The sequence below is a fragment of the Pterocles gutturalis genome, unplaced genomic scaffold, assembly GCF_000699245.1.
Source record: "Pterocles gutturalis isolate BGI_N339 unplaced genomic scaffold, ASM69924v1 scaffold1967, whole genome shotgun sequence".
Classification (NCBI taxonomy): Eukaryota; Metazoa; Chordata; class Aves; order Pterocliformes; family Pteroclidae; genus Pterocles; species Pterocles gutturalis.
Genome location: NW_010114951.1, coordinates 54,228 through 72,696, shown reverse-complemented (window position 1 = coordinate 72,696; position 18,469 = coordinate 54,228). Strand labels below are relative to the sequence as shown.

The 18,469-nt window shown below is 43.0% G+C and overlaps 1 protein-coding gene across 1 annotated transcript in view; it reads left to right on the top strand.

Moving 5' to 3' along the window:
• Positions 1-18,469, top strand: part of LOC104462846 (thrombospondin type-1 domain-containing protein 7B-like) — a gene marked incomplete at its 5' end in the record, with an annotated part of 96,667 nt that overhangs the window by 36,591 nt on the left and 41,607 nt on the right. Inside the window, one exon of the mRNA XM_010074976.1 lies at positions 17,255-17,260. Within this exon, the coding sequence (XP_010073278.1) occupies positions 17,255-17,260 (6 nt within the window). The remainder of the gene's footprint in view (positions 1-17,254; positions 17,261-18,469) is intronic.

The window sequence follows — 18,469 nt, the reverse complement described above, 5'->3', positions numbered from 1 at the left end:
CGAGCTGAGGGATAGCTCTCCTGTGCCCCATAAAAAGGAGGATAAGTGGAGGGAGCAAAGTTGTGAAAGGCATAGCAAAGAGACAGCTAACTCCTGTTCTCTGTATAGTTATTCCTCAGTGCAATATATATATATAAATATATATTTATACATAAATAGTGTGTAACATCTTTGGATTAGAGACCAGCTCTTTTGTTCCTGGTCTGAACCTCAGGCTTTTAACGCTGTACAAACACAAATCACCGATGATGCACTCTGGCAGGAGCACTACACCTGGATGGTACATAGCACACATGCTCTTGCCAGCCTGGGACAGCAATTTTGGGTGGCAACTTGTGTCTGGTGCTGATGTTCCCATGCTGGAGTGTGCTCTGGCGGGCAGGGACACATGGCTTCTGCCTTTGCAGATGGAAGTACCTCTGCAGGGACCATGTCCAGATGGGAGGAGGGAGGGAAGAAGTTCGTCATCACCATCAGCAGTTGGGAAAATTTGCTGCTGGCACTTAGCTCATAACTTCAGAAAGTTTGGCCCAGCCTGGCACAGGCCTGTGTCATGCCCATATGCTCTCAGTGAAGCTGTTCTTATTAGAATGATTCAATTAGTAATTTTTTATTAAGTGTTTTCTTGCCAGGTTGTTCACTGGTGTGGAGTATGGAGAGAAGTGAAAACATGGGCAAGCTGCAGGCATAGGTGAGGGTCCCATTCCCGACGGTGGCAGTCTGCTGGGGGTTCCCTTGTGCCCAGGGGAGTGGGGACCATCCACTTGGGCACAAGGGACTGAGATGGTGTTGCATGAGGGTCAGGCAGGAGGGCTCTGCAAGGAGCCAGAACTGGCATTTCCTGGGCTGGGAGAGGTGCATGGAGGAATGGATATTCTCTCCAGCTGCCCAAAATCAGTGGCCTCTAAAATACAGTCATTCCCCTCCTCCCACCCTTGCCTCCTGAAACTCTTGCCAGCTGCTCTCAGTCCTCTGTGCTCTCGCTTGTATCCAGCTCTGCTGGTGCCACCAAATTCAATCTTGCAGCCTGTAGAGTTAGGACAAAATAACGCATGTAATTTTGCCTATGTTACTGAGCAGCCTTAGGCTGGCTCGGGAGGCAGATGCGTATTTAATTTGACATTTGTGCCTCTGTAATCTGGAGGAGAGGTTCTAGCAGTGTTGTAGGGGCCAGCTAATGCAGGTGAGCAATTGCCAATGGTGAATTAATCTCTTGAAGAACAGTAATATGTCAGGTTATACTCCAGACTTCTCTCTGTGGGATGATACTGCTCAAGAAAATTAAGCCTAAGAGATAATTTGGCAACAGTCTTATTCTAAATACTGATTAATGACTATTGCTTTAGTGCAGCTCCTGCTCTACTCATGTGATGTTTTAATATGGCAAAGAAATTATGATTAGTGCTTTTAGGTTTTTAATGTTCAGATAGTTAAAATGCCCTGTAATAATCGCTCCCTTTAATATTCAGCATAACTATTACAGAGATATAATTGCTCTTTGGTGTTGAAAAGAAGAAACCAGGATCCCAACATGATAGTGAATGCCTTTTTCTGGTAGTTTAAATCAAATCCTTAATTTTCAAGGTCCTTGGCAGCAAGTTTTAAGAACTTTAATTAAAAAAAGAAGTCTTTCATAAATAAATCAAAGCTGAAAGACTAAAAATTGTTAAAGGAGTTACTGCAATAATGACGGTAAAAAGTATAGTTGAAAATGTACCAGAAAATACAAGTAAAAATTTCAGAATCAGAAAACGAATTCAGATTCGGGAAGCTTGTAATCTGAGATGTACCTGTGCAGCATACAAAGTACCTCCAAGATTTGTAATCGTTATTCTCATGACATTAACATATTTTAGATCTGATTCTGCAATATCTCACACTATTGGAAGGTGGGAGTGATTTTCTAATAGAATTACAAAAAAAAAAACAAAAAACCAATAAAAAATGAAAGCAGGCTCCAGGTCTGCAAATTTGGCTGATCCTTGGCAGAAGCAAGAAAGCTTTGCATATATTTCCCTTCTCCAGCCTCGGAGGTGGTATCTTGCATGCAGCAGTTAGTTTTCATCTCGCCCAGCTTGTAATTCAATTGCTTTCTGTTCTCCATATCAGGGAAAAAATATTCCATTGTGGTTTTGTAAACTGTGTTGAGTCAAAGGAGTGTGAACTCAAACCTTCCCTTGAAAAGAAGAAGTCCCTCAGTGCCTGTGCAGGGCTGCCGTAAGGCGCAGAAAAGCATCTCTGTGTTTGGAGTCGCAGAACGTGCTGTGAGACGTTTGGCAATTTGTCTAAGAGAAGTTTTTATGTACGATCCCCTCTCGCAAGAATTACAGCTCTCCCATGCAGCCCCACAAGCTCTGCCTCTCCTCGGCTACATCAGCCCATTGAACTTGTCCTTGCTTTTATCTCCTTCGAGTGTGAATCCCAGTTGTTGGTTGGGATGCACTGTGGCGTTTTGCTGCCTCCTGTGTCTGCCTCAGACACCCACTTGCTCCCTTCTTCCCTGTGCACCTTGGCAGATGTCCCAAACTGCCTACACTCATGGACAAAACTTCACACTCTAGTTTCTTGTTGTGGTTTTGAACCCAGCTTGCGGCAAACAAGTTCCACACAGCTGCTTGCTCACCCTCCCTCCTCCCCAAGATGGGGAGAGAATTAAAGGGGTGAAGGGAAAAGAGACTCATGGGTTGAGATGAGAACAATTTAATAACCAAACTACAATAATATTGGAAATATTAATAATTATGATAGTAATATATACAAATATCCAAATGAGTGATACACGGTGATACTGCTCACCACCCAATGACCAAGGCTCATCCTGTTCCTGACTGATGATCCTGGAGCAGGGAGAATCCCAAAACCACAATCCCAGAAAAGAGGTAAGAGCCCAAGTATCTGAGAGAGCGAGAGCTGAGCAAGAGAGTAAGATGACCCTGAGAGAGAGGTAGGCTACCTGAGAGAGAGAGAACTTCTGCACAGAGCCTCACCTATATACTGGGCATGACATGCATGGTATGGAATATACCGTTGGCCAGTTTGGGTCTCAATCCTAAACCGAAGGTTGAATCCTAGGCTAGTCATTGAGGCTGTGCTCCCTCCCAGGTTTTCCTGCCCCTGCAGACTCTGTCACAGCAGAGAAGCTGAAAGTCCTTGACTGTCCTGGCAGCAACCAACTATAAACGTCAGTATGTGATCAGCCTTCTTCTCAGCACAAATCCAAAACACAGCCTCTTACTAGCTACTGTGAAGAAGGTTAACAATGTATAGGTGGTTCTTCATCTATCCGTCCCCCTTTCTGCTCCCCTTCCTCCTTCGTTTACCATAAAGCTAAATATGGATGATTGATGACCCTCATCAGCCCCCTGGCATGGCATTTCCCACATATTCAGGGTGAACCCAGGGATGTCACATCTAGTTAAACAAGAGTTAAACAAAAGTTAAGCAGTTGATTTACCACAGGCATAGGGCTGTCTGCTTGTTCCTGTAGGAAGACACCAAGGAGAGGCTGGACAGGGCAGGCAGCAATATTTTTTTATATGAGTGGGTAATGACCTGTAGTGAGGCTGTGTAGCAGCTCCTGACTTGCCCTGATGTGTTGCTCAGGTAAGAATGAGATGGAGAAAAGGGAGATAGTTGAATATTTTATTTCCCATGAGCTTTTCTATATGCATCTTACAATGTCGATAGAAGTAACCTCACTTGACAGCAGTAACATGTAGGACTAGCTAAAGTATGGGACTAGAGCGCTGAGCATGAGAAGGGAAGAAGAAATAGGAATCTCTTAGCTTCTAGGGTAGGATAAGTTGGAGGTTAAAGGCAAATTGAAATTAAAAAAAAAAGACATTGGAGATATTGCCATTAATCTTTAAAGTTGGGAGGCTGACATCCTTCCATAGTCAACAGAAGGAGGTGAATGCCTATAGCACGCCTTAACTAGAAGCCTAAATTGGAGGTTTTTAATAGCACCTGTTTTATTGTTATGATCCGTGATCTTATTAATGCATTTTTTAAATGAAAGAAAGTGTCAAACGTCAAGAAGGATAGAGGGTAGGTGGAGAGGCTTAACATCTGGTAGATGTGTTTTTCTGTTCATTTTAATCATAATTTTAGGTGGTTTTTCCCTTCCTGTTTCATTATTTTTAGGTAAATGAAATTGCAGCTTAGCATTAAACTGATTTGGGAAATAAATTTGACTGCATGCTCCTTCTCTTGCAGAGGTGGCTTGGTCTCTGTAATGCAATTTCTTGCATTAGTGCATAAACCTTTTTGTGTATGATTATTACTTGTTTGCAATGCACTGAGCGGTTGTGTGAGGATGTGTCCTCAGGTGTGGATTACTACATTAAAGGGTTTGGCCATGTTTGTGGCCAAAACCTTTTTTTTTTTTTTGAGCTGTTTCACTGTGGTTTTTTTGAACAAGTACAGTGCTGCCTTTACTGGCCAAATGTCTTAACTTATAATAAGAGCAGATGCATTTTCTTCTACTTTTCTATTACTGAACTACTTTTATTTCTGACGGGGAGTTACACATGGCGGGAAAATTTACACACCCAAACACAGCTCTCAGTTCAACTTACAAAACTTTGCAAATGTAGTAAGTGTTTGAATATGTCTGAATTCATTCTTCAGAGGAAGTCTGTAGGAAATAGAAAAATCCTCATGGAGGCATCCAAATATAGCTCGACCGTTTCCTTCTGTATTAAAATATGTCAGAGCAATGTCTGGGAAATCAGCGTCTTCCATTAGTGCAATGCTAAACGTCAGACAGGTGCCTCACCGGTGACTGACCCCAATATAAATGTTCTGGATCTGCAGTAATCGGTTGTCCTCTTGTGTGTCTCTCCCACACCATCATCACTTCCCTTTTACGGTAAAATCCTGTCAAACTCATAAATGCCTTTCCCATATTTTTTTTTTTTAATCTCCGAGGGCTAAACTTCTAGCTGACATTCTGATAGGTTTTATAAGAAAGCACCTACTGAGCACATTTTTGACAGCAGTTCTTGCACCTGACCAATTAGCGTATCTTATAGGAGGTGTCTCTTGGAGAGCTGCACGGACAGAAGTCCACTCAAGATGATAAGTTAGCAGTTACAAAACAAATGATGTCTCACGCGAGTTGGTAATTGTTGGCTCCTCTGTAACTCCATGTTCCCGCAGTGAGTATTGAGATGAAAATGCTTCTTATCCACCACATCAGTTTTGGAATCACTCTTTTCTTCTGCCTCTGAAGTTCCAGCACTCAGAGCATGTTAATGATGTGCTGTGCATGACTATCTAGAGAGGGTTTACAAACCCACCATCATTCATCTGTTAGCTCTGTTCTCCTGGAGGATGCACCACTGGTTGCAATGCAGAATAAGGAAGGGTTTTCATAAAGCACCTGCAACAAACTATTGCCACCGCGAGAGCAGCATCCAGTAGCTTGGTGGTGGTCACTTCTTAAGCTGTTCAAACAGAATCTCGAGTAATCATGAGTGGCCACCCAAATTCAAAGGTGCTTACATTGAAACTTCGGGCTAAAAAAGTTTGTCCTCCAAGGATATCTTAAAACTCATTATGAATGAACACTGAGGTGTGAGTTGGAGAGATTCTTTTGACCTCTAATTCTTCTACTTTCTAGAAATTGTGCTGGCACTTGAAATATCATATTAACCAAGAGATTTTTCAGCTCTGATTTCAGAGGTGTTTTAGGATTAATATTAAAGAGAAAAGAGCAACACACAGTGAAACAATACCCCAGGTAATCTGATGAAAGCCCTATAAATAACGGTTGGAAAATAAGACTTTGTCATACTGAAACTAATACTGTATGGAACTAGTTGGAAAGTTATATTGATGTTATTCAATAATGTTTTATCTCTGGTATTTGTGATTCTAAGCTGTGTATTTATTAGATGTTGCTGCTGGGAAAATGGTTGCCTATATATTCTTTCAAGAAAGGACAGTAGTCTGGGATTCAGGCACGTGGCTGAACAAAAAAATGAAGAGAGAAAATTAAGTTTCACTGGGAAAGTGGGGAAAAGATTAAAAATATGTGTGTGTGTGTATATATATATATGTTATAGGAGGTGGCCGAGTGGAATCAGATAATCTGAAAAACAAAGATCACCTGTTGAACCAAATAAATAATTCAGGAAGACCCTTGATCCCCAGGGATCCTGGGCTGAATTGGCAGCAGAGCCAGACCTTGCCTACTGACGTGAATTGATACCTGACAGCTCTGCTGTCGCTGTGCCGGCGGCTGGGATCCCCCCAGGCTGATCCTGGCCGTCTCCACCGTTGGCTTGCTGTTGTCCCCAGACAGCCATAATTTCCATGCCTTGCATTATTGTGTCTGCCCTGAGATCTGAACTGAAGGCCAACTCATTGACCTACTTCTGCAGGAACTTCCCTGGCCTACATAAACAAGGCTGTGTGCTTTGAATAAAGACTTAACACAAATAAAATACCCATCAACCAGCTGACCTTCATGATGGGGAGAGGAATGTGGGAGCCCAGGCAGGGTGGCAGTGTTTTGGGCACAGGTTGAAGTTCCATTGACATGAGATTCCCACAGCTTGGTCATGTCTGAACGTATGGTTAAAGTTTCTGAGGTGCCTTGGGGCACTTACCTTTTAGCCTCATATTGTTCTCAGTGTACATATTAAATAATCATAATCCCTATAGAGAAACGTACTGCAGCCTATGGAGAGCTAGGGAAGGCGGTAGAGGCTAGTCCCCATATTTCTTCTGACTTCCAGGAAACCTTGGATGTTTCCTTGCCTCCAGGTTTCTGCAGTCTAATGCCGTGATGAATCTTGATGGCTGGCAGACTGAGTGATTCTGGAAAACCAGCCCATATATATCAAACACTGACGGCAATAAGTGCTTTTGGATTATTGTCCCAAGTGGTGTATTGAAGAAGGAATGAGTGAAGGGAAAAATGAGAAAATGAGTGTCGTTTTAGAAAGAACAAAACACAGAGGGAGACCTTGGCTGTTTTTCAAGCTCTATCGTATAATCAGAAACATTCAAAACTGGGAGTTGTTGGAGCGAGATAAGGGAGATGTACACAGGGGCAGTTATGTTGCAGGTGATAATCTTCAGGAATCTGAAAGAAGCAGACCAGTCTAATCTTCCTAGGATTATCTGGGAGAAGAGTAAAAACAGTTATGCAGTATTGAGATACACAATCCCAGTTTGGGGGAGAATGCCGGTAAAAGCAACGTGGAGCATCCTAGGAGCCAGTGCAGCCCAATTAACAGGAAATATTGAACTTAATTCTGTAAGGCTCAGCTCAATGGTTCTTTGCTAAGGCAGCAAAGTTCAGCGTAAACAAGTTAAATATGCTGTTATAAAACTGAATGGTGTAATAAACATAGATAAAGAGCTTGCCTTCCCCTTTAATGCACGAGAAGAGAGCAGTAAATGGGCCAAGAAGCCAGGGGAGAGCAAGCAATGTGATGTTTGAATGGTGTGTTCCCGTTTTCCATCAAAGTCTGGATAAACCTGTGTGTGCTTATGTTAAAGACCTCAAGGGCTTGCGTGGGGTGGGGCCGTACAGCCCCTCTGTGCTGCAGGGCGGTTTCTGAACGGGCGTTAGCGCTGGATTTAATGCCAGCCGTCTCATCCCGCTGCTAGGGGAGTGGGAAGAGCCAAGTACTGAAGAGGCGTCTGGGGCTGAGCAGTGTCTGCGGGGGTTCATAACAGTTCCTGAACACATAAAGGGCATAAAGATTGAAGAACGATGGCGGTTATAGAGCATGGGGCCCAGGGGTGTAGCTATGGTAATGGGGTGGAATTAAAAGAGATGGAGGCTGACAATAAGGAAAAATCTTCCTAGCTAATCAACAATGCCCTTTTCAGAGGGAATGAGCTATTGAAACGGGAGCAAACTAATTCTTCCTTCAAGAGCTTCTCAAGTTTGTTAGGTGCTGCCAGAGGCCCGGGTGTGGATTGATGCTGTGGAGTGTGTAATTCTGCTGATGGAGTGGAGCTATGGAGAAGAAGAATAACAGCATGCCTGCAGTAAGGTGCGTGTGGGAATGGCTTTGTTATTTGTGCCATGCTGGATGAGCGCTCGCGTCTCCACTGGTGTGCCAGCCTGATGGACAACGCAACCTCTCTGAAGACTTGCCTAGTCCCGGCTGCTCTTGCTATGTCCGCACTTTGCAGCGTGGCATCCTCCAGAGATGCCTAAACACGTCGGCATGTTTGTGGTGTGATGGAATCTCGTCTGTAGAGATCAAATGAGGTTGCATCGGTGAAGCCCTCTGCTTCTTGGCAGTGGTGGTGAGGTGCCGTGCTGTGCTGTGCTGCGTGGGTACGGCTATGCCACGTTCCCTTGCTGAGTACCATCTAACTGCCCATAATGGATCCTGAGGGACATTTGTTTCTGCTGCACCCAGACCAAACTTAAATGGAATTTCACAAAGAAAGCGATCCAAAAGAGACAACAAGGCAGAGAAAAGTCTGAATGCTTAGTATCCCGTTGCTCTGGGAAAACTAAAAGAGACAACAAGGCAGAGAAAAGTCTGCATGCTTAGTGTCCCGTTGCTCTGGGAAGACAAAGACGGTTAGACTTCTGTAGATGTTCAGTTCAAGGGGGCTAATTCCCAACAAAACTACGAATTCTTATCATTAGAACTATTAAAAATGTCACTTGTTATAAGCAGATGTGCTGTAAAGTAGTCAGACTGTGTGTATTGCTGCACCCAGCAAAGATGAGCTTCTGTTAGTGTATCCTGGTGTGTTCTCTGTATTTTAGAGCTGCCGTTACACACACCTGTGCTGGAGACCACTGGGGGCTGCCTTCAGTACCTAACCTAATTTTCTTTAAGCATCCCATAATTCTTCCCCAAGGAAAGGGGTATTTTAGCCACTGTGGCATCTAACCTAATCCTCAGGAGGTCTTAAAAGCACAGCCATTAAAATAGTGTCGGTAATTGGCGCTTTCTCTACCCTGGTGTCAGTTAGTGGCATTTTCTCTGCCCCAGTCCTCCCCACTGGTGATGTATCTTGTTGATGCTGGGAGTGCAAAAGACTTGGAGACTGTAATTTTTGGGAAGCATCAAAGCTTCTTCTCCAGTGGGCATGTAGGAGATCTGAGGCCCCTTTCTCTCAGGTTGACCGTACGAACACGTTGGTTCCTCATGCTCTTCTGTACATGCCAACAGCTTTGAGTTGCTGCTGCTATTGCGCCTCATCCAGGGGGCTGCAGTGACAGTAACAAGGGGCTCCGATGGCTTTCCGTGATGGAGAGATGGCATTTCTGAGTACAGATTCCTGTTTTCTGGTAGAAATCTCAAGAGCCAACAGTGGGGATGTCTCTGATGTCTTCAGCTTGTTGTGTAAAACCGTGCAGCTCCTGCCTAGTGTGCGATAAGGCTTTTTCCTTAGTTGCTTTGTTTTCACTCTGCACTGTTCAGGTGCTGCCACTATAATTTTATTTGGATGAGTGAAGAAGAGAAATCCCCTTTCCTTTTGTGTGGAAGCCTTGACTTGGAGATGCTCATGGAGGGCTGGCCGGCTGGCAGCGCACTGCAGCCGCCCACTCATGTTCCTTGTGTTTAAATCCTGCTCCAGAGCCATCCATCCAACACACGGGGAAGGCAGGCAGGAACAGAGAGGCATGAATTTTGTGGCTTGCATTTTTTATTTTGAATATCCTCAGTTTTGCTGACCATCACAGCAATAAACCTGGTTTAGTTTCATTGGGGTCCAGTGTTTGCCTCAGTTAGAAAGTCAGGCATTGTCCTTGAGAAGCATCATTCACAGTATTTAAAAAGGAAACATGTTACCTCAGGCTTCTATTTTCCTCCAAATGGTAATGTCTTTTGGTTTTATTAAGAAAAATGTTTCCATATCTAAATATATACAAACACAAATATCAGTGTTACTCCGTTGATTGGGTGTTTTTTCATCTCCATGCATGGTGCATAAGAGGGAATTTGGTATTTTTCCTCTCTGATAATTTTTGTTGATATAATAGAAGGTAACAGAAGGCAGCTGGATTATTCCATGATATCATCTGAAAAAACAAAATGCAACCCAAAGTATTATTTATACCAAATGCAGTGGATTTTTCAGTGATCTCTGCCCAGGGTGTATTTCTCTATACCCATCTGAAACAATGTGTTGTATGTCAGTCCTTCACACTCTAGCCCTGTCAACATCTGACAATTAAAAATGTTATTTGCAAACTGTCTGATGTCTATATGATAAACACTGAGAGGAATTTAATGCCGTGCTTAAGCATTTTTAAATGCAACTTTGAGTGAGCAATTACTTTCCTTGCTGTCTAGTGTTCGTCTCTAAGTTATTTATCAGTCTAAATGAAAAGGCAATGAAATGTGGATTGTTTCCCGATCCAGCGTACGTGGGCAAGGAGGATTTGTGTGCGCACAGTCTGTTGGCTCCGCAAGCCAAAAGCAGCCATAGAAATGTGTGTCTGGACCCTACACACTGGTGTGCAGCTGCACGGTAGGAGAGGCTTTGATACAAAGCGGATGGAGCTTAACTCTTAACTCCTGCATCGCTCACTGAAAGCAAGGATTTCCCAAAGTGACTTTGTAAAATAAGCTGAAAATAGCTGGCAGCGTTGTCTATTGTTCATATGTAGAGCAAACAATGGCACTGATGTCAATATTAAACTGTCAGTTGATAGGTATAAAAGCATTAGCCTTTTTAAACATTGCTTCTTTTCAAAGTATTCTGATCTATTGCATCTCTCTGACCTAATCAGAAGCTGTTAGAGGACTCACCAAACCACAAAGAAACAACCCAAGCAGGGCCCAGCAGGGCTCCATGTGTTTCCCATTGCAGAGTAACTAACTCTGCCATTGCCTCTCCATGCTACTCTGGCCTGCCTCAGCTCTGTTTTGCTTTGTGTTGGACTTCGTCAAGTGTTTGGAAAGTGAGCCTCTTCCTCTAGTGTTTTCCTTTGTCTTTTCCTTGCCTCTACCCCTTTCTGTGTCACTACCAGTATTCCTTCTTACCACATTTCTCCTCTTTTTCTTGTTTTCACTGAAATGCATTTCAGTACGGTGAATATTTGCCCTTCTTTGCTCACGTGCAATTACAGTTGTTCTCTCTGTTTTCTTTCTTTTCACTTTCCTGTCAATGAACTCATGTTTATTCTTAGTGATGTCCATGCATACATGCATATACTTGTCCCTGTGCCGGGTACCTCACGCTGATCTGCAGGAGGGACAGGGATGCATTGCTAAGTGAGAGGGGTGTTAGGAATAAAACCCAGCAGGAGCAGCTGGCTGAGAAGCAAACCAAAGACCTGGAAGCCTCTGTCCAGAGGCTGGAGAGTCCAACTTGCATTTCCAAGTATGCCATCTATTTTACCCGCATCAGAGTTACAGCTGAGAAATGGCAGAAGTCAATGGCAGAACAGATGCAGCCAAAGGAGTGTTTGCTCTATTTAAATAATTGCCTTTTTTTTGTTTTCCTCCTCTATCCTGCATGCTACTGGCAACATCATGACCTAGCTAAAAAGTTTATCCTCTCTGCTCAATTCCAGTCCCTCTCTTGGGTACAGTTTAGTAGCTAGAGCTAATACAGTAAAAAAAAAAAAATATTGTCATCTTTGTGAGATCGTTATTTATGGGATGACACATGGACTGGCTGAACTCCAATGCACTTCTGTAATGTAGAACTGTGGTTTTTGACAACCTCTCAAAATGCATGTAAAATCCACGCTGGCATGCTATCTCCCTTCAACTTCAATGTGCAATTTATATTTTAAGTATGTAGTATGGGTTAATAGATGTGGTGCTCACTTAATGATTAATTGTAATTTAGAAGTCTTCTGTGGCGTTCCTCATTCAGAGCGCCTAAAGCCAGACGTAGACCATGATGATGATGATGATGGTCTGTTTTGACCTCTTGTATAGCATAAGCTACTTGACTTTGCAGTCAAATCCCTGCCTACCTGCGGAGTTGGAGCAGGTTTGTAGAACGGCACCTTGGCACACACTTCGGCTGAAGGAGGATTTACTCTGGATAAGCTGATCCAGTAATTAATTTCCTTCATGCTTAAAAAGTTCCCTTTTTTCATAACTTGAATATCCATTTGTTTAACTGCAGCTCTCAGCCTTGGGAATGTATATCTTTATCTGCTAGCTTAAAAATAGCTCTTGTAAGAGAAATCTTCTTTCTTTGTTCCCAAAACTGATCTCCTTTTTCCCCACCTCTCACCTGAAACAAAGAGGTACATTTCTTTGGTTTGTTACTTTAAGACAAGTTTTTTAGACCTCGAATTATATTTCTGGTTTTCTTTTAACCACTCTTGTCATTATCAGTGTTACTTTTACAATGAGGACCTAGGACTGTAGGCAGTGTTATAACAGCACTGTTAATATTTAATATAATGGTAATTCCACTGCCCTATTTCTCTATGAGGTAGAAGAGAGTCCCTGGTTTCCAAAATGCAGTCTGGCAGTCTGTGATTTATTCAAGGCAACGGGGCTCAGTGATGCTACAGATAGATAGTTTCAAGCTGCTGGAAGATCTCTTTAAAGCTCTCTCAGGTGTCTTTCTGCTACTCTGCATCTGTTATGGTACAGCAGCGTTATTTCTTTTTATGACTCAGTGTTGCTATTTTATCTGACAATGATATCATACTTCATTGACAGACCTTAGATTGTCACTAATTATACTGCTGTGTTAAATGTTTACCTGTAAAGCAACAGTGGAAATGCCACCGCTCATCTCAGCAATTTGATTCTGGTCTTATTAATCTTATTGTCATCCGTTGGCTCTCAGTTGGTTCAAACCCTTCAAATTTCTCATGAAGTTGAGTGCACGCATCTGGATGTGTTTCCCAAGCTGAACCTGTGCCATAGTTGAGGCAGTACTGAGGTGTTTTACAAACTCTACATTTTCCTTGTCTTTTTATGACATTATTGCCTCACATTCTCTTCATTGTTCTCTACAATTTCTGGATCCAGAGCAGTGGTACCACTAAGGGGACGGCTGTCTCTCATCCCATGTTCATGCTGTTGACTGCTCAGTCTCATCACTGTAGTTCTGTACTTCTCTTTCAGCCCATTTTTTTCAGTCCATTTCTCCAATTGATAAAGCCTGTTTTGAATTCTCTTCCTGTCCTCCAGTTGCCTCGCTGCCCCTCTCACCTTGGCAGCATCCACAGAGTCGGTAAGAATAATTTTCGATCCATCAGCCCCAAATTAATGAAAACAAAGAATATGACTGGATACAGAACATAAGCTCTGCAGAGCCGTGAGTGAGGTTTCTTGCCTATTTTACACTATTAACTATTCAGAGTATGATTTTCCAACATACTTTGTACTCACCAAGTGTTAGATTCATCCAGACCATATATCCTTAGCCTGCGAGGCAGCATGAAAGGCTTACTAAAGTCAACATAATACCAGCCTTTTTGTCCCTATCCACAGCATCTGTTATCCTGTTACCAAGAACATCAGAATGATTTCATGCAGTTTGTTCTTGACAAACCCATGCTGCCTGCTACTCGTCTCCTTGTTATTTTCTGCTGCTTATAGATAATGTCTGTAGGAAAATATTTTTCCAATAATAAAAGTTTATCTGGCTGCTATGCAATTCACTTCTTTTTTTTTTTTTTTTCCCCCTTTCCTCTTCCAGCTCTCTCGCATTGCATCTTCTGAAGAATGCTGGGAAATCCTGTCTCCATCATTCCTAAATAACGCCCTTGACCCAGAAGTTATTTCAAGTGTCACTTCAAGTTTGCCTTCCTCGTTGGCCAAACTTTATGAACCAGTGCCCATTATAAAAAGTTTAGCTTGCCTTTCTTTCCCTTCACCCAGTTGGTGATCTTTTATTTCCTACCATTCCCTGTACTGTAAATTAACTATTTTTAGTGTTGGGCTTTCTCTGTGTGGTCCCTGCAATGGGTAGAGGTGTTTCCCTTTTCTTTCTTTCTTTGACTCTTCAGTTCCTTTCATATCTCCCATTCCACTTCAGTTTCTTGTCTTAGCCTTTTAATTTTCCTCTCTTTCTAATCTGCTATGGACTGAGTGAATACTTTCTTTTAGACCATTTGCATGGTCTTTAAACTCCCGTGTCCTCTAATTTATACCATGTGCTATTTGCTCTGTTGCATTATTTAGTTCTGTAAAAGGTTTCAGGTGGAGTGGTTTGTGTGTAGGGCACACTGCAAACCACAGCTGTGTTGTCTCCATATGTGTTTACCTCCTACTTTCTCCTTTTACTTACTCTTTTGGGAAACAGTCTTTTCCACTCCATTATTTCCGGAATCATGGATGTGTGAAGGTGGTGCTCTGGGGAATGGCAGAGGTGTGAGAACTGCTGAATCACTCCTGCCCTGCCATACCCTTCCTGAACGCCGCAGTGGTACAGGGCAGGGCTTGGTGCTCTGGTGGTGGTGGTTATGGGGTACGTTACCCACTGGTACCTGAACAAATAAGGAGTTCTGTTTTCTGGTAGGGTTCCAGTAGTCAAACACTCATAAACTCCTCAAAAACAAGGCACAATGCAAACAGAAATATGTGCTAAATGCCGATATTTGTGGAACATGGGCGTATGTGTCTGTAGAGTTATGCAGTCATTGCCGGTCAGATTTATTCCAAAAATGTCTGTTTTTTTATATAGCTTCTCGTTAACCAGCAGTATACATAGGCACTGTCAAAGTACATTTTAAATAAATAGATACTGCAACAAAAATTCACCATGATCAATACTTTCTTTTCTGCTAAATTTTGGTGATACCCGTAGAAATGTTCAGACATTCCTTGCTTGCCACAGCATGACCCAAACAGTGGAAGTCAGTAGAAGACTTGCCGTTGATTCACGTGGAGTTGTACAAGTCCATGTAAAGCATTTAACATCAAAATATGGGCCAGTGATAGAAATGCAGGAATCTGAAAATATATGTGTAACCTGCTCTGCAAGAAAGGAGTGGAAATGCAGAAGAAAGATACCCAGAGCTACAGAGACACCAGCTACCCTTCAAGGTCGTTGCCCGCAAGCACTTCGCTCTTATCTTTTGGCTTGGGGGTAGTATATGTGATGTTTGAAGTAGATTGGGTGGAATTTAACCTTTGGCTCAAAGGAGCCTTTAGTTTATTAAACATGGATGTGAGCGGTTGCAGGTAGAATCATGGTTTCTCTCTGCAGCACATGGAGCATATGCATTTGGGACAGAAAACTTGGCTCTTCTGTGCCTAAATCTTTTCTGTCTGGATCCGCCTGTGAAAAATATCAACAAAAACTGTCAGATTGTAACAATGCAGGATTGTAGCTGCCTTCAAATCTGTGAATTCAGCTGGCTTGTCATGAGGCTGGCCTCTCAGCAGCACTTCTAGGAGGTCTGCGTTACCTGTAATTATACAGAGAAAATTGCTCAAGTTAATGCCACGTCTAAATGCAGTACTAACATCTGCCTGTCTTGGCAGTAAGACAGCTACCATAAATATGCGATGCAACAGGCTGTCAGATAGCCCGGCTGCTGCAGTAACTTGCTCTTCTAAGGAAAATTTTCCAGCCCCAGTTACTAATCAGGCTGTGGGTGATCTTTCAGGGCTCTGAAGCTATGGGATCTATCACGCATCCATCAGCGCCTGTCTTGCTCTCCCTACGAGCATCCCTCTCTGTCTGGATGCTGATGAGGAGGAATCAGACTTGCTGCTGAGCAGACTGCAGGGAGAGTGACAGTCTCATCCTAACGAAACAATCAGGTTATGAGCTGGTTTGCATTTCTATTCCTGCTTTTGCAGGAGCCTGGAACCGAACTGTTTCTCGCTGTGACTGTGGGGAGCCTCAGGAGCAGTTTGCAGTTCTCTCTGCTTCGAGCCTTTGGTGTAGTCTCATGGAAGTGTGTTTCAGAAAACGTAACTTTCAACCGCCTGACACTTCCCAATCTTTTCCATTTCTTGTCTATAGTGCTATCAGTCAAATTCTGCTTGTTTGCTAACTGGATTTAAACCTCGTGTGGAAGATTGTCAGTCCATGATCATGCTATGTAAGGACAAATGCGTGACTGCTCTGCCACACTAATTCATTCTTGCTTAAGACATGAAAATAAACTGATAGAATATCGATTTGAAGTTTTTAGACCTTGAAATGATTTAAAATCTCTTAAAAGAAAGACCGGGGCTGAAACTTTGTCTCCGAGGCATCATTTTTAGCTTAGCAGTAAGCTCTGATGGTCTTTTCTTTAAATTGCCTATTGTACAGATGCCTACAAAGAAAGTGCTTCTTTGGGACCGTTTGTGTTTAGTACCGGCATTTATTTCATTTCATGTGACAGGTGACTTGGCTTCTGGATCTAGTAATCCCTGGCTCGTATCCCACCGGGGCAGGTTTTTGACCCACTGTGATGCAATGGTTTGGTTTGGGAGCACAGGGGGGCTGGGCAGAGCCCCCTGTCCCCAAGCCCAGGTGGCTCCTGGGGCACATCTGCGCACGCTTCATTTGGCGTTTCAATCAGATGAGAGGAGCGGGAGCACCGAGCTGCCCGGGCTCTGTTAGTGAAAGCTGATGTGTATGTTGTCTGTGCTGTTTCAGCGAGGCTGCAGGAGGATTTGATACGGAGTTAAATAGCGCAGCTCCTGCGCTGCCGGCAGAGCCCTGGAGATCTCGGTGTCAGCCGCCTCCGCACAGCCCTCCTGGTCTGTAGGATGCGCGTGCGCTGTGCGCCCCCGTTATTGAATTTGTATCATTTAATTATTTTTTCTGTAATGAAATCTACTTGGAGTTATTGATGGCGCTCACGGAGATGGGGTCCCACCTGGTGAAGGCCAGCTGGCCGCGTGCCGCCTGGCGTGCCTTCTGCAGGCTTCACTGCAGACACGGCCGCCCAATTCCGATTTAAATGTCTGAAAGCCTTTCATATCTCTTGTGATCAATATCCTGCAAGTGTGGGGTTTCTTACCAGATTTCAGTGAAGCTTCATAGATTTTTAAATTTTTTTATTACCCTCGGGTTTTGGTCGGGAGACACACTGATGAAATCCGGAGGGTTGCGGGATGAAGCTGAATCAACTCTGCTTTATTCTTCAGGATAGTCGTGCTCTTCATTCACACACAAATAAATGCCTGATTTCTGCTTGAGGGATTTTTTTTTTCCCAAAGATGGAGAAATCAAAGAATTGAATGCAGCCTTTACATTGTAGCTATTTTATTTTAAGCAGATTTTAATCTTTTTTTTTTCTTCGCGATATTATCATACAGCAGCTAAACTAATGAATATATAATTTTCTTTCCTTTCTGCTTGTCATGCCCTGCTAACATGGACATCTACAAAGGCTCAGGTTGGTGTTGCAATCTGTGTTCATCTTATCTTATTGTTTTAATTTAGTAAAAAGGGGCTTCAATGTGGTTCTTCATCAATCAGCTTTTCCCCCTTCCTCTCTTTAAAATTGGATCCAACATTATTACTACATAACAGATTCATCCAGAGAGGTGCCGCGTTCGTTTGTTACCCCTGAAACTATCCTTCAGCTGCAGTAAAATGTGCGGTTTTGAAAACATGGGACATCATTGATTTATTTATATCTACTTAAATTTGGTATGCTTGCCTAGCTTTGTGACAGGGAGACAGAAGAAGCTACAGCACCTACAGCTTCTGGAATCAGCAAAAAAGTGCTCTGAAACCCTCGCTAACGAGTTTCTGCCTTGCTTTAGACCCCCATATTTGACAAAAGAGTAAAATGGCATTGGTTGCTATCTCGTCTAGATTCAATATTTTCTTCATAGTGAAGAAACATAATAAAAAAATAAAAAAAAAAAAAGCAGAGCCCCAGGAGCTGGCCATTTGTGATGGTATTCGCATATACCCCACTCACACTTCAACATCTCAATTTTTTTGCATAACTCTGAGACTAAATTGGCTTGCCTGAGTATTTCAGGTAGAAATGAATACCCAGTGTCTGTGCGATATCTGCAAGGTTATAGTCCGTGCTGTGTTCTGCTCCTCAAAGGCTGCAGTGACAGCAGAACCTCGAGTGAAAGCGGGGAGGCAGGTTCGGGGCTGGGCGCTGCGCGTTCTCCCTCGCTTGCTCACGTTGAACGATGCCAGCTGCTTTTTTTAACCTCCAGGAAGGCACACTCACGCTTTACCGTATTACAACTTGGTGTTTTTAATGCCTGCACCAATCTTACAGAAAACAAAACCACTTACCGCTAGTAAATATGAATTAATAAACCTTGCTGAGCAACTTGTTAGTTCTGTGAGTGTGAGCTGTAATGGCTGGGGTTCGGCAGAGCTTGCTTCAATTAATTTTTTAAACAAGGCATTTTCCATTCGTTGCACTTAAGAACGTGAAATACAGCAGTGTCTGTCTTTGCATGTTTAATCATTCATTAGAAGAAAATAAGGGATCTACTAGGTGCATTTTTTTGAAGTCCAGCAAAAGACTAGATACAGTAAAAGTATGTAAAGACCATGGTGAGGGAATGTGGAGCATCTGGATGTCTTTATAGCAAGAATGCTCTGCTGCTTTCCTAATTTCTCCTCTTTC